General features: G+C 42.8%; 1 protein-coding gene across 2 annotated transcripts in view; it reads left to right on the forward strand.

Annotated features, from left to right (window-relative positions):
• The first annotated feature begins 286 nt into the window (after positions 1 to 286).
• Positions 287 to 12900, forward strand: part of LOC139415939 (calsequestrin-1-like) — a 31463-nt gene continuing 18849 nt past the window's right edge. Inside the window, exon 1 of one of the 2 annotated variants that reach the window (XM_071164128.1) lies at positions 287 to 979. In XM_071164128.1, coding sequence (XP_071020229.1) covers positions 743 to 979 — 237 coding nt within the window. In that variant the 5' untranslated portion in view covers positions 287 to 742. The remainder of the gene's footprint in view (positions 980 to 12900) is intronic. The other variant, XM_071164127.1, reaches the window with a different exon arrangement.

Raw genomic sequence — 12900 nt, forward strand, 5'->3', positions numbered from 1 at the left:
CTTAAATAAAGGTAAAAATAATAATAATTATGAATGTTGATGATTATATGACGCTCTCAATATGTCTCTACAGTACACCTCCATCAACCCAATCTCATAGCTCATCAACCCTCAGAATTCAATGGTGGCCATCTTGTGAATGCTCACACCTTCGGTGTCAGTATTTTTAGGCATGGTCAGGGACCTCTACAAAACTTAATATGGGAATGGAATCCTCCCTCTCTCTGTCACCCATACCTTCTCCCCTCCCTGACACTAGGTATGTCTCTCTCTCTTCTCGCTCCGTAGCCATGGCATCCAACAGGTGGCCCTAAGATAGCCCCTCCCACGTGTCCACCCATTTGCTATTTTCTAAACCCCCCAAACCCCTCGTCAGTAAGACCCCCCTTCTACTTTCTCTCCCTACTTTTCAGCGGTCAACTCTCCCTGGGTCTTCAGCCTGCTTCTCTCTCCCTCCAACTCACTCTCGTTATTGGAACCACTCCCCTCCCTCACCCCCCTGGCCAGTAGCGTCTAAGCCCACGCGCCATTTTTTTAAAAGGGGGATTCAACACTCCGACCTGCTCTTCTCTGGCCGGCGTCGAAACGAAGTGGACCTTGTTCCTGGGTGTAGTGTTTTGTGTATTTTAGGAACAACGTAAAACATATATATATTTTTTTTTACGAAACATTAAACAATTCATCCATTGACGTCCGAGTCGTGGGAGACTTGAGTGTCGGGAACCAACAATAACCTGGAACCATGAAGTGGGGTTGGGTGTTTCTGGGGGCCCTGCTCTCCTTGGGGTCCCTGTCCTGGGGGGAGAAGGGTCTGGAGATCCCTGAGTATGATGGGAAAGACCGCGTCCATGATCTCAACGCTAAGAATTACAAATCTGTGATGAAGAAGTACGATGTGATGGTGATCTACTACCATGCACATGTGGAGAACAACAAAAACGCCCAGAAAGCTTTTGAGATGGAGGAACTCGCCCTGGAGGTAGGTCCTATAAAGGGAATGAATGGAAATATGGAGGGTGGGTGGATTGAGAGGATGAGTGAGGTAGTGAGGGAACAATTAAGAGTCTTTGAGATGGAGTTGGCCCTCAAGGTGTGTCCCAAGGAGCATGACCAATCGGAGGGATGAGGGGAATAAGGGTTGTAGAGGCACAGAGTGGATGGAGGGATGTGAGGATGAGGGAGATGGAGGACATGACCCTGTAGGTAGGTGTTGGGACAGCATGACGAAGTGGAGGGATGAGGGGAAAAGGGTATGGAGGGATGAAGGGTTGAGGGTGGAGGAATGAGGGAGATGCAGGAGATGGTGCCGGAGGTCGGTCCTAGAGAGGTACAGACAAGAAGTTGAAGGGTGGGAGAGTGGATGTAAGGAAGCCGAGGAATGAGAGAATGGAAGGAGGGGCAACAATGAGGGAGAGACACACGGCATCAGTGGAGCTGTAGGTACATCCCAGGAAGTCAGCATCATCAAGCCAGAAGATATTGAGGGAAGAGAGGAGGAGAGAGAGGGGAGACAAGATGGCAGGGGAGAAGACTAAATGCTGAGAGATGCTGAAAATAGCTGCGTCGATCAGTCTTTACCAAGTCTATTGTCTATCCCAAGTCATTCTAACCTGGTTAGAATGTGCACAGCAGACCAGGCTAAACCTGGGGCTGTATGCATCAGTCGTCTCAGAGTTGGATCTAGGGTCAGTTTTTTAGATCCTAATCAATTACATGGACACGAGGGACCTGGGGCTGTATGTATCAATCGTCAGAGTAGGATTGCTAATCTAGGATCAGGACCCCCCCCATCCATTTAATCTTATTCATTGTAATTAAAAAGAAAACACTGATCCTAGATTTGCACTCATACTCAGAGACTGACAGTGTCTTCTTCCAGGTCTAGAGTAGGGCTATCTGTAAACCACGACTCTAAATTGCTCTGGAAAGGGGTGACGTGGTTAGGAAGAAGGCCTCTGGGGAGAGAGAGAGCATATCTCATAGCTCTAACTGTAAGGTGGCAGGTAGCCTAGTGGTTAGAGTGTTGGGCCAGTAACCGAAAGGTTGGTGGCTCAAATCCCCAAGCTGTTAAGGTAAAAATAGCTTGTTCTGCCCATGAACAAGGCAGTTAACCTACTGTTCCTAGGCTGTCATTGTAAACAAGAATTTGTTCTTAACTGACTTGCCTGGTTTTAAAAATTAACTGCTGTTTATGTGCCATAACACACAATGCTTGGTCTCAGGTTAGTGTCTTAAATCATTGTTTTTGTACCTATCACGCTTTGGATATGATCGGTGGACTGGGTGAATGTGCCTGAGTTGAGCATGTTTGCGAGTGTGAGGAGTTGTTGAGTAGCTAGACCCCTATTTTCATACTGCGGACTCCTAGCCAATCGGTAACTAGCTCTCAGGGGTCTAAAATAAATACTGAAAATAGCAGGTCATTACTACCAAATGGGATTCATTCATTATTAAATGATGGACCCAATAGAAACATATGTTATTGGTTTTATTGCAGTGAAGACCCTACAATCTCAAGATATTGATCAGAGGAATGGTTTTTCATGGTGGTTTAGGTTGTGTGACATGCTCTGACACATTTCATAGCTGGGAACATTTCATATGTTTTCTCTTCGTCTGTGTGATGTCTTGTAATGCTATTGGACAGATGAGTAGCATACGATGTGTAATCTAATGTTCTCTATCTAGCTCTAACTGTGTTGATCAGACTTCTGAAACTGCTGTCTCCTCATGGATATCCCAAAACCATAAAGAGGCTCAGCGTGGATACGATTGATTTAACCGTTAGATACAAATTACAGCAGTCTAGCCACATTACATCATTTTTGTTGAGGCTTGTTTCTTTCTTTAGATTTAGCGTTGTTGTTGAGGTTGTGACAGTGTCTGGATTCAAAAGCAGTGTTTATGTGAAAAGCTTATTGAATTGGTAGTCTAGAGGTTAACTGTTAAGACTGCTAAGTGAGAGATAAAGAGAGAGAGAACGAGAGACACACCAGAAACACTGACAGTTAAGACAGGTAGTGTGACTCTCCATGTGTACGAGATCGCAAATATGTCCTCTTGTGTCCATAGCAAATAGGACCCCTGGTTTTACTGCCGCCCGAGACTGAACCATCCTCGTCTAAGTGTGGCTGTCGCGGACGACACCTTCAGCATCTTCTTCTCAGAGAGATCAAAGGTTAAAATGCTGGCGAGAGTCATCCTGGTCTGTCACCCCTCTAACCCTGCTGGAGTCAGGTTATAGTGTATCTCTCTGGGTTGAAAAACAAGACCACTGAGAGGAAGATGCTATATCTATATGTGTTTGGGCGTATCGGTTTTGGGGTTGATGTTGAGGAGTATATGATGTTGCTTGAGGATGATTTGGGTGTGGGAGAGTATCAGTGTTCATATGTGTGCAGTTTGTGTTCATGAGGTGTGATTATAACAATCCTGATTGAGAAATGCTGATAGTGAGAGGGAGCAAGAGAGAAGAATAGAGAGAGTTCTTTGTTCTCAATGAAAGTACCAAGCCTACTATAAATGGGTCCAGATCGCAGCTGTTTGGTCACTATGGAGATGTGTCTTAACTTGAGTCAGTCAGTGACTGCTGCAGTAGGCCTAACAACATTGACTCATGCTAGCTATAATTGCTGTACTGTAATAGGCTCAAACGCCAATGAATCATGCTAACAAAAGCTAGCATTTCTGCTTGAGGCATAACGACAGTGACTCATGCTAGCTAACATCGCTGCACCAGGCCTAACAACATCGACTCATGCTAGCTAACAATCACTCATGCTAGGAAAAGCTAGCATTGCTGCACTAGGCCTAACAACAGTGACTCATGCTAGCTAGCATTGCTGTACTTTACTAGGCTCGAACAACAATGACTAATGTAAGCTAAGCTAGCATTACTACCTTAAGTCATAGGGAACTGGTTGGCTCCATGGTGGATTCTATTGAGAATGTGTAGCATGCACTATGTGTAGTACTGGTGAGCTAGCATTTCTACACTACATTATGCCTAGGGAAGTGGTAGCTATGTGGTATTCTATAGAGAATATATTTGTCAGTGACTCATGACAGTTTAGCACACTACACTATGGTGGACTCTGTGTAGTTGGGTAAAGATAAGACGAAATGCCACATTGAGGCAACGTCGTCACATTGATTGATTTGGTTGAAATGACGTGGGAAACAACATTGATTCAACCAGTTTTTACCCAGTGGTTAGGTTAGGGGTAGCTGTACTTGAATTTGTAACATTCTACCCTGAAAGTATCTATGTCTGCCTGTCAGGGTATTTTAACGGTGCAATATGTCTACTGGGTATACACATCCAAATCTCACAGGATTGCATCCAAAGTTAAAGACTTAATATGCTGAGTCCTCGCTAAGGCACCTAAGCATAGTAAAGTACCTAAGTAGCCTACAACATGGTTTTGCAATGTACTTTCAGTTTCACTATGGGACTCTAAAGCCGTTATGTTGACCAGACCTCAGGGTTATACCCAAGAAGAAGAACATGAAGAATGTTGGTATACCAGACATCAGATAACTCTGCAACAAACTTTACAGTGACTTTTCAGTCGTTGTCTGACTAACGCTCCTTGGACCTACATAGCCAATATTGGGCACCATTGCTCTACCACTGTTTGCAGGGTAGGGACTGTGAGCTAGGTCTATACCATGTATCTAAGGTGGGGAGACAGAGAGTGGTCGAGGTCTGGTCAGTAAAGGAATACTGTAACCCAAAGCCTGAGGAGTGCCTTGATTTATGCATCTAGGAATGTACTCGAAGCAGAAAGGTCAAGGGTCAACCTCATAGGCTGAATGGGATACTGGCTAAAGGGGGCAGCAGGACATCTGGTTCTTCATGTCATAGAAGGGGGACAGTGGGCAGTTAGGCTTTTATGGCTCAATGGCTTTGAAAAGAGGGGAATAGAGTGAACAAGAGATGCATCCACTGTGGTAAGGTCCACATGATACTGAAGTTTCCTTGGGTCAAGTTAGGGTGTAGTTTTATCTCTTCTATGGGACAGGACTGACCTGGCCTAACATGAAGTGGGACACTAAGGGGCAGCGGGCAGCTATAGGTTTTATGGGTCTATGTCTTTGAAAAGATAAATGTACTTTATAGTTTGTATGAAAAGTAAATGGTACATGAGTTCACACGTGATACTGTATTTAACTTTGTCTCTGGTTTCAAACTGCAGTGTAGTTTTAACCCTCCTTTGGGACATGGATTGAGATATGGACTGAGATAGCCTGCAAACAGTGGGCTTACTGTCCCTACCCTATAAACAGTGAGCTCACAGTCCCTAACCTGTAAACAGTGAACTTACAGCGCCTACCCTATAAGCAGTGAACTCACAGCGCCTACCCTATAAACTGTGAACTCACAGTACCTACCCTGCAAACAGTAATCTCACAGTCCCCACCCTGCAAACAGTAATCTCACAGCACCTACCCAGCAAACAGTGAGCTCACAGTCCCTACTCTGCAAACATTAGTAGAGTATTGCGGCATCAACAGGCTGCAGTGAGTGCAGGCTTTTGCTCCAGCACAGCGCAAACACATTTAGTTCAACTAATTATTGTCTAGATCAGTTGCACTAGTTGAACACACAGTGGACATCCATAGCCACTATCGGCCACCCATGGACAATACCACATTACCTTGTTCGTCTACACATCTTCCTTGCATGACTAGCCACATCTTCTACAGTACCTTGTGGAGTAGACGATCTCTGTAGTATGGAGTTGAAAGGTCAGATTGTCATCATGGCAACTGTGTCACTCTTCATGGGGGGCCATGCCGTTTATGCAAAATAACATAATCACTGCTTGTTCATTAGGCAGCAGCGGGAACAACAAGACGCTTCAGACTTTGATTACTGCAAGTTCTCACAAGAGTAACGATGTTATGCAAGCCTTACTGCTACTAACTAAGACATTTAAAAACATTTTAGAGCTGAGTAGAACATTTGGGGACGATTAAAATGCTACAAAGGATGAAGCAGCCTATGGTTAAGTTGTGCAGTGTTCTTGTGTGTCATAGTTTGCATTTCCTATACTCTGTTCCTTGTTCTGAAAAGTGATAATCAAACTTTTCTTTCAGTCCTGCTCTCTATTTCCTGACTGTTACAGTCCATACATACCTTTCCTCTGATGACACTTTGGAATTAACAGATCAACAGCACAACGTGGACCAGGTCCAGATCATAAGCTTAGTTAATGAGTGAATGAATTAGGAGCTCGTTGAAAGGATTTTCCAAAGCCTGGCGACGCTGTGCCAATCAGCCAGACTGGAGACCACAGCCAGCCAGCCGGCTAGAAGACCATAGCCTCTTTAACTCTGACCCTGACTGCAACAGACCCACTGGGCAAAAATTGGCAGAATCAATGTTGTTTCCATGTAATTTCAACAACAAAAAATCTATTTGATGACATTGAATCAACATGGAAAACTGATTGGATTTGCAGAAAGTCATCAAAATAAGGGAATTTCATTTTTTTTTTACCCAACAAAAAAAAGACAAATTGTTGTTGATTTCACTTTGAATTCACATTAGTTGACAACTCATCCAAATGTAAATCAAAACTAGACGTTGAAATGACGTCTGTGCCCAGTGGGCAGTGTCATCAGGCATGAACTGAGAGGGAAACGCTAGGCTATATCCTGTAGAGTTTATTCTGGTTATGACAAACTCCTGGTTCTAAAGATGGCCCTAGTCTTCGAGGAAAGGGCGCGAGGAGAGGAAGCTATTTAAGTTATTGAGACACATCCAAGTTAGGAGGACACATTCCGTCATCATCTCACAGCTCCAATGGTTGGGGTATGATGTCACGGGGATTGAAGAATACACTCACACAGAGATTTCTTTCTTTTTCTCAGTGTGTGTGTGTGTGTGAGAGTGTGATTGATTCACCCCCATGTGACAACATGTGACAGGAGGGAAACAACTTTATGCACATCCTGTTATTTAGAATAAGCACAATCTAGAACTTCAACAACTACAGTTTCTCCTTGTGTGTGTGTTTGTGTGTATGTGTGTGTGTGTGTGTGTGAGACATCTCTTACCCAATGTTGATTCTACTGCGTTTCCACACCTTTCTAGGATATTAATAATTTCCAGATCTGAGTTCAAATACTATTCAAAATCAAAAACATTGAGTGTTTGCGGGACTATTCTATTGTTTCCTCTGCGACAGGCAAGCTCAATCATGTGCAGCTAAAGTAGTTGAAAATAGTATTTGAACCCAGGTCTAGAAATGTGTAATATACAGGAGAGGTATGGGAAAACATATGGACAAATATCCTACCTTTGATGCTGTTACTGTACACCTTTCTGAGCAAGATGGACTCTGCACTAGAGAGATTTATTGCACATCAATCATTCGGATGACTATGCATTTGCGTGGGTATATGTAATGTATACAGCATATGATGTCAGAGACATTTAATGTGATATGAATATACTTTTGCATGAGAGTCAGGCTGTGTCCAAAATATCTAGGATTAAGTAGGTACTGTACATGGCATAGGTTACTATGCCTGCGTTAACAAAGGCAGCCCAGTTCTGATATTATTTCTACCAATTGGTCTTTTGACCAATAACATCAGATCGTTTTACATCAGATCTTTTTTCAGAGCTGATCTGATTGGTCAAAAGACCAATTGATGAAAAATTAACATCATAATTGGGCGTCCTGTGTAAACGCAGCCTATGAGTCATAAAAAGATATGTGTGTATACTCTAACTCTGAACACGGCTCTAACAGTAGATATGCAGTTTGTCAGTTTGTTGATGGTATGAACGTCTGTAGATCATCTATGGGGGACTATCTAAATAAGTGTGACCTAAATAGGTTGCATGGTATAGAAGGTTACTGTCAGTCATGACGATGTGTTTACTGTGCATTCCGTAAAGTATTCAGACCCCTTCACTTTTTCCAAATTTTGTTACGTTACAGACTTATTCTAAAATGTATTAAATCATATTTATTTTCAATCTACACATACTACCCCATAGTGACAAAGTGAAAACAGGTTTCTAGAAATGTATTTTAAAAAAACAACTGAAATATCACATTTTATCACACAATATCACACTTTACTCAGTACTTTATTGAATGACCTTTGGCAGTGATTACAACCTCTAGTCTTCTTGGTTATGACGCTACAAGCCTGGCACACCTGTATTTGGGGAGTTTCTTCCATTCTTCTCTACAGATCCTCTTAGAAAAAAAGGCTCCAAAAGGGTTATTCGGCTGTCCCAACAGGATAACCTTTTTTGGTTTTTCCAGATAGAACCCTCTAGGCTACACCCCTGTCCTAGCGATTTATTTGGTCATTGCTACAAAAAACAACATGATATTGGTGTCAGGCCCTTACGCAGTCTCCATCTTCTTCCATCCCAGCAACAGTCTGTTTTCTCCCTACACTACAGCACACAGCAGTTTTCTAACCTATCAGATAATCAGACTCCTATCCCCAGATTCTGGCAAAAAACACACACACACACACACGCACGCACGCACGCGCACACACACACACACACACACACACACACACACACACACACACACACACACACACACACACACACACACACTCACTGATTCTGCAGCGTTGGCTAGCTGCAGCCTGTAGCAGACAGCTATGCGGGTTTGATACTGTACTTGTCAGCAAGTCCCCAAAGCCTTGCCAAAATAGTCCCTGTTGAAGCGGCCGGCCGGCTGCTTTCTCTCTGTCTATGTCGGGCTAAATTTACCCAATGACACTGACATTTCACCCTTTAACACTTCCCTCAGTCTAGCCTATCTAGTCTGTTTAGGCCCACGTATTTAAGCTAGGAAGTTCTTCTGAGTGGTCTTGTATCAGAGATGATTTGGGTGCTATCACTGTCTTTTAGTTCTATTACATCCGCTTCTTGTTTCTCACTATTTCCTGTGTGGGTTTGCACTGAATCTGCCCCCTTCTGGAGATTACAGTATGGTACAGTTGATAGTTGTGACTACTAGGTTGCTGAGCTCTATAATTAACTTATGCTGTGTGCACTGGAATAGAGTTTCATTCTAGAATCATTCAGGACATTTTTGGGCCTCATCATTGCTGTCTGAACATCATATGTAGAATCGGAGGTAGAATTCAGAAGAATGTGGGACATCAAAGCCTTGGAATCTCTTTAATGTCTCAAAGAGAATACATTCCTGTTATTGTGCTTCTATGCAGGTCTGTTTATTGTGCTTCTATGGGGTGGATGATCACTGTTGTGTTCCTTTGAGGTGGATTTGACCTCGTTGAGGTTGTCGTTCCCAGATTTAGTCACAAGCGACAGGCAACGTGACACACTGTTGTTCCATTGTGTTTCTACTGGGAGGCTTAGAGAAGAGGCATACACACGTTGCTGTTGTGTTATAATAGTCTGTACTTCGTGTTGTGCCTAATGATTAATGAATGACCCTCCTCCCTCTCTGTAGGCGTACTAAATGTTGGAATGTATTTTTATATCTTATTCATAGGAGAGGTAATGTTAAGGCCGGGAAAGCACACACACACACACACACACACACACACACACACACACACACACACACACACACACACTGAAAGACAGGGGAGCAAAAAGCCTGGTTAAAGTTTAAAGTTATTTTATTTCTTGCTTTATAGATCGGAACTAGAGGGAGAGGCAAAAGTGGGGAAGTGTACGTTGTCATGGTTTTCACTTGCTGTTGTCATTGTTACTCTGAAGTATTAACATATATAAATACCTGTTTATTGGAGGATCATGTTGTAACATCTTGGGCCTAATATGTACACAGGATTGAGCACATTTTTATAGATATACAGTATACTACTGTACCATGGCTACTAATAGGAGCTGTAGTTATACAGTTAGTAGTATTGTATTGTCGGTTAAGGTCATGTGGTCAGGAAAAAACACCTAGTATTGTAGTATGGTTTACTGTGTGTTATTGTGCATCTTAGGCCTGTGTTCTGCCTCTTAAATACAGGCAGAATAGCCAGAATGAGGTACTCCAGGAGAATAGACCGTGTTTGATAAAGCTGTGCCACAAGGCCTCTCTTTGATAGATCTATCCTGCTTGGCTAACCAACCCCTGACGACTGCAGGGTGATTGATGTGTGATGCGAGGAGGGTATTGGCTGGTTGGCTGGTTTGGTGTGTGACAAAGCTGCGATGGAGTTCATGTATTGAGCATGAGTCACTCAACAATGGTGACAAACAGAGCTCCTTAACACTCCTCCAGACGCTGATCTTGGGTCAGTTTTGCATTTTCCCCTCTAATGGTTCATCGTAAGATTGAGGGAGGGGAAGCTGACCTTAGATCTGTACCTAGAGGAACCTTAACCCCGGAGCCCTCCAGCAGATACTGTAGTTGTGTTGGTGTTAAGTCTGATATGATTTAGAATGGATATTCAATGGCATGCAAAGCTAGGCTATTAAATGTGCATTCTGTAACTTTCAATTCATTTGATTCCCCCAGTGGAACTTAAACTGTGACTTAAAACTGACTTAAACTCTGGTTCAAACTGTGACTTAAAACTGACTTAAACTCTGATTCAAACTGTGACTTAAAACTGACTTAAACTCTGATTCAAACTGTTACTTAAAACGGACTTAAACTTTGATTATAATTGTGACAAAACTGCCACTCAACTCTGACTTAATAAGTCACACCCACGTGTTGCCTTTAAACAAAGCTCTGCTGGCTCCTTTTGCTCAGCACGTTTAAATCTGTTGTTTGAATCTTTAATGCCCACCCAGTTATGTAACACGTTGCTGTAGGCTGTAGGGATGTGTTCAGCATCAAACATACTGTACACACACACACACAACCACAACCACACACACATACGCACACACACACACACACACACACACACACACACACACACACACACACACACACACACACACACACACACACACACACACACATACTCAGACACACACTGGTATTTTACAGCTACATCCATGACTTATTTACACTATAGCTGGGATTCGATGGGATAGAATTGGAAGGCCTTGTTATTCTGCATCCCTGGGCTCTTAGGGATGTCCTGGTGTGTCCAGCACAGTGTTAATTTTGTCAACAAAAATTGTCACTCAAATATTCGTCAAGCACCTATTTTTCAGTGGCGAGACGACAACTGACTAAATAGACCCAGGAAAAACTATAACTAAAGATTTTTCATTTCAGTTGACTTAAACGAGACCAGACTAAATTATCTCTGTGACTAAAATTAGACTCCGGCTCCGCCTTCGATTTATACACATCGCCCAGGCGACTTTCTTGTTTCAACTTGGCTAAGCAGTCACCACCAGCCTTCTAGTTAGCTAACTTTTGCCTGGTTAAGAAACATAAGCTGCTTTACAAAATTAAAAGCAATAGCAGCATTAAGTTTAATAGTAAAGCAACAAACTTCTTTACCAATACTTTGTGACACCATCTGGGGATTCTCTCTCTCTCTCTCTCTCTCTCTCTCTCTCTCTCTCTCTCTCTCCTACTCTCTCTCTCTCTCTCTCTCTCTCTCTCTCTCTCTCTCCTACTCTCTCTCTCTCTCTCTCTCTCTCTCTCTCTCCTACTCTCTCTCTCTCTCTCTCTCTCTCTCTCTCTCTCTCTCTCTCCCTCTCTCACTCTCTCTCTCTCTCTCTCTCTCTCTCTCTCTCTCTCTCTCTCCTACTCTCTCTCTCTCTCTCTCTCTCTTTCTCTCTCTCTCTCCCTCTCTCACTCATTCTCTCTCTCTCTCTGCTTGTGTGTGTCTGTTTGTTTTTTATGTAATGTGTAATATCTATTTAGGCTGAATTAGTAATTCACATGGCCAGATAATTCCTATATAATACTATTATTCTTAAATATATGTCTGCTGTTGAGAAGAGTATAGGATGTTATACAGAAAAATATGTTGGTAGGACCAGGCTATGTATGTTTGTTCACGTGGAAGTCAGTGAATATGTTTACTATGGGTTATTGAGGTGAAATGAAAGAGCATTTAGTTGACTAAAAAATGGCCCACTGTTTTTGTCATTTTGACAATAACTAGACTAAATCAGTATTTAATGATATTTTAGTAAAAATGACTAAGACTAGAGACTAAATCTAAAAAAAGAGTGCCACACACACACACACACACACACACACACACACACGTGTCGTGAGCGATTCACCACATCCCATGCTAGGATCGGTTCCTGTTGTGCTGTGACACGTTCTGTTTTTGCATCACTTGGGGAGAAAATCTCTAATTTAACAAGGCAGTCTTGCTGTTGAGTTTCTTTGTGTATTAGCATACGGGGATTGAGTTGTGAACTCCTAACAGTTATTCAGTAGCTATGGGTAGAAATGTGACTCTTCGTTGTCCTGGGGTCTCATACAGACCTCAAATCTCTCTGCATCAAAACTAAGTGGTTTAATCATAACATTGGTGCAAGGAAAAAAATGGCTTTTGACACAAATGAGAAGTCGGTTGTGTTAGTAATTGTATCAGTTTGTGTTCTTCTTTCCTTCGGAACAGAGAGGTAGAAGGGATGGATGTAATAAGCATACACACAGCCATAAACACAGCCTCCTTCCTCGCCCTACCTAATTACACCAGGACAACCACAATATACTGGCGCTGTGAAGACCAAAAAACGATGCTATAATAACATCATGGAGGCCGTCAGACATCCAATGAGCCTCTCCACTCTGTGAGTGACTCACTCATATCAGATGTGACGCATACACAGACGTGTTGTGACTCATCAAACAACGAGCAGCGTTCAGTTCCCAGATCAGGTTTTCTTTACATCAAAGGTCAGCCACACAGCAAGGTTGAAGACAAACGATTCAGCTCCCAGATCAGTTTCAGCAAGGTTGAGTTGACAGGCTAGAACTACCGCTTTACTTT

The sequence above is a fragment of the Oncorhynchus clarkii genome, chromosome 9, assembly GCF_045791955.1.
Source record: "Oncorhynchus clarkii lewisi isolate Uvic-CL-2024 chromosome 9, UVic_Ocla_1.0, whole genome shotgun sequence".
Taxonomy (NCBI): domain Eukaryota; kingdom Metazoa; phylum Chordata; class Actinopteri; order Salmoniformes; family Salmonidae; genus Oncorhynchus; species Oncorhynchus clarkii.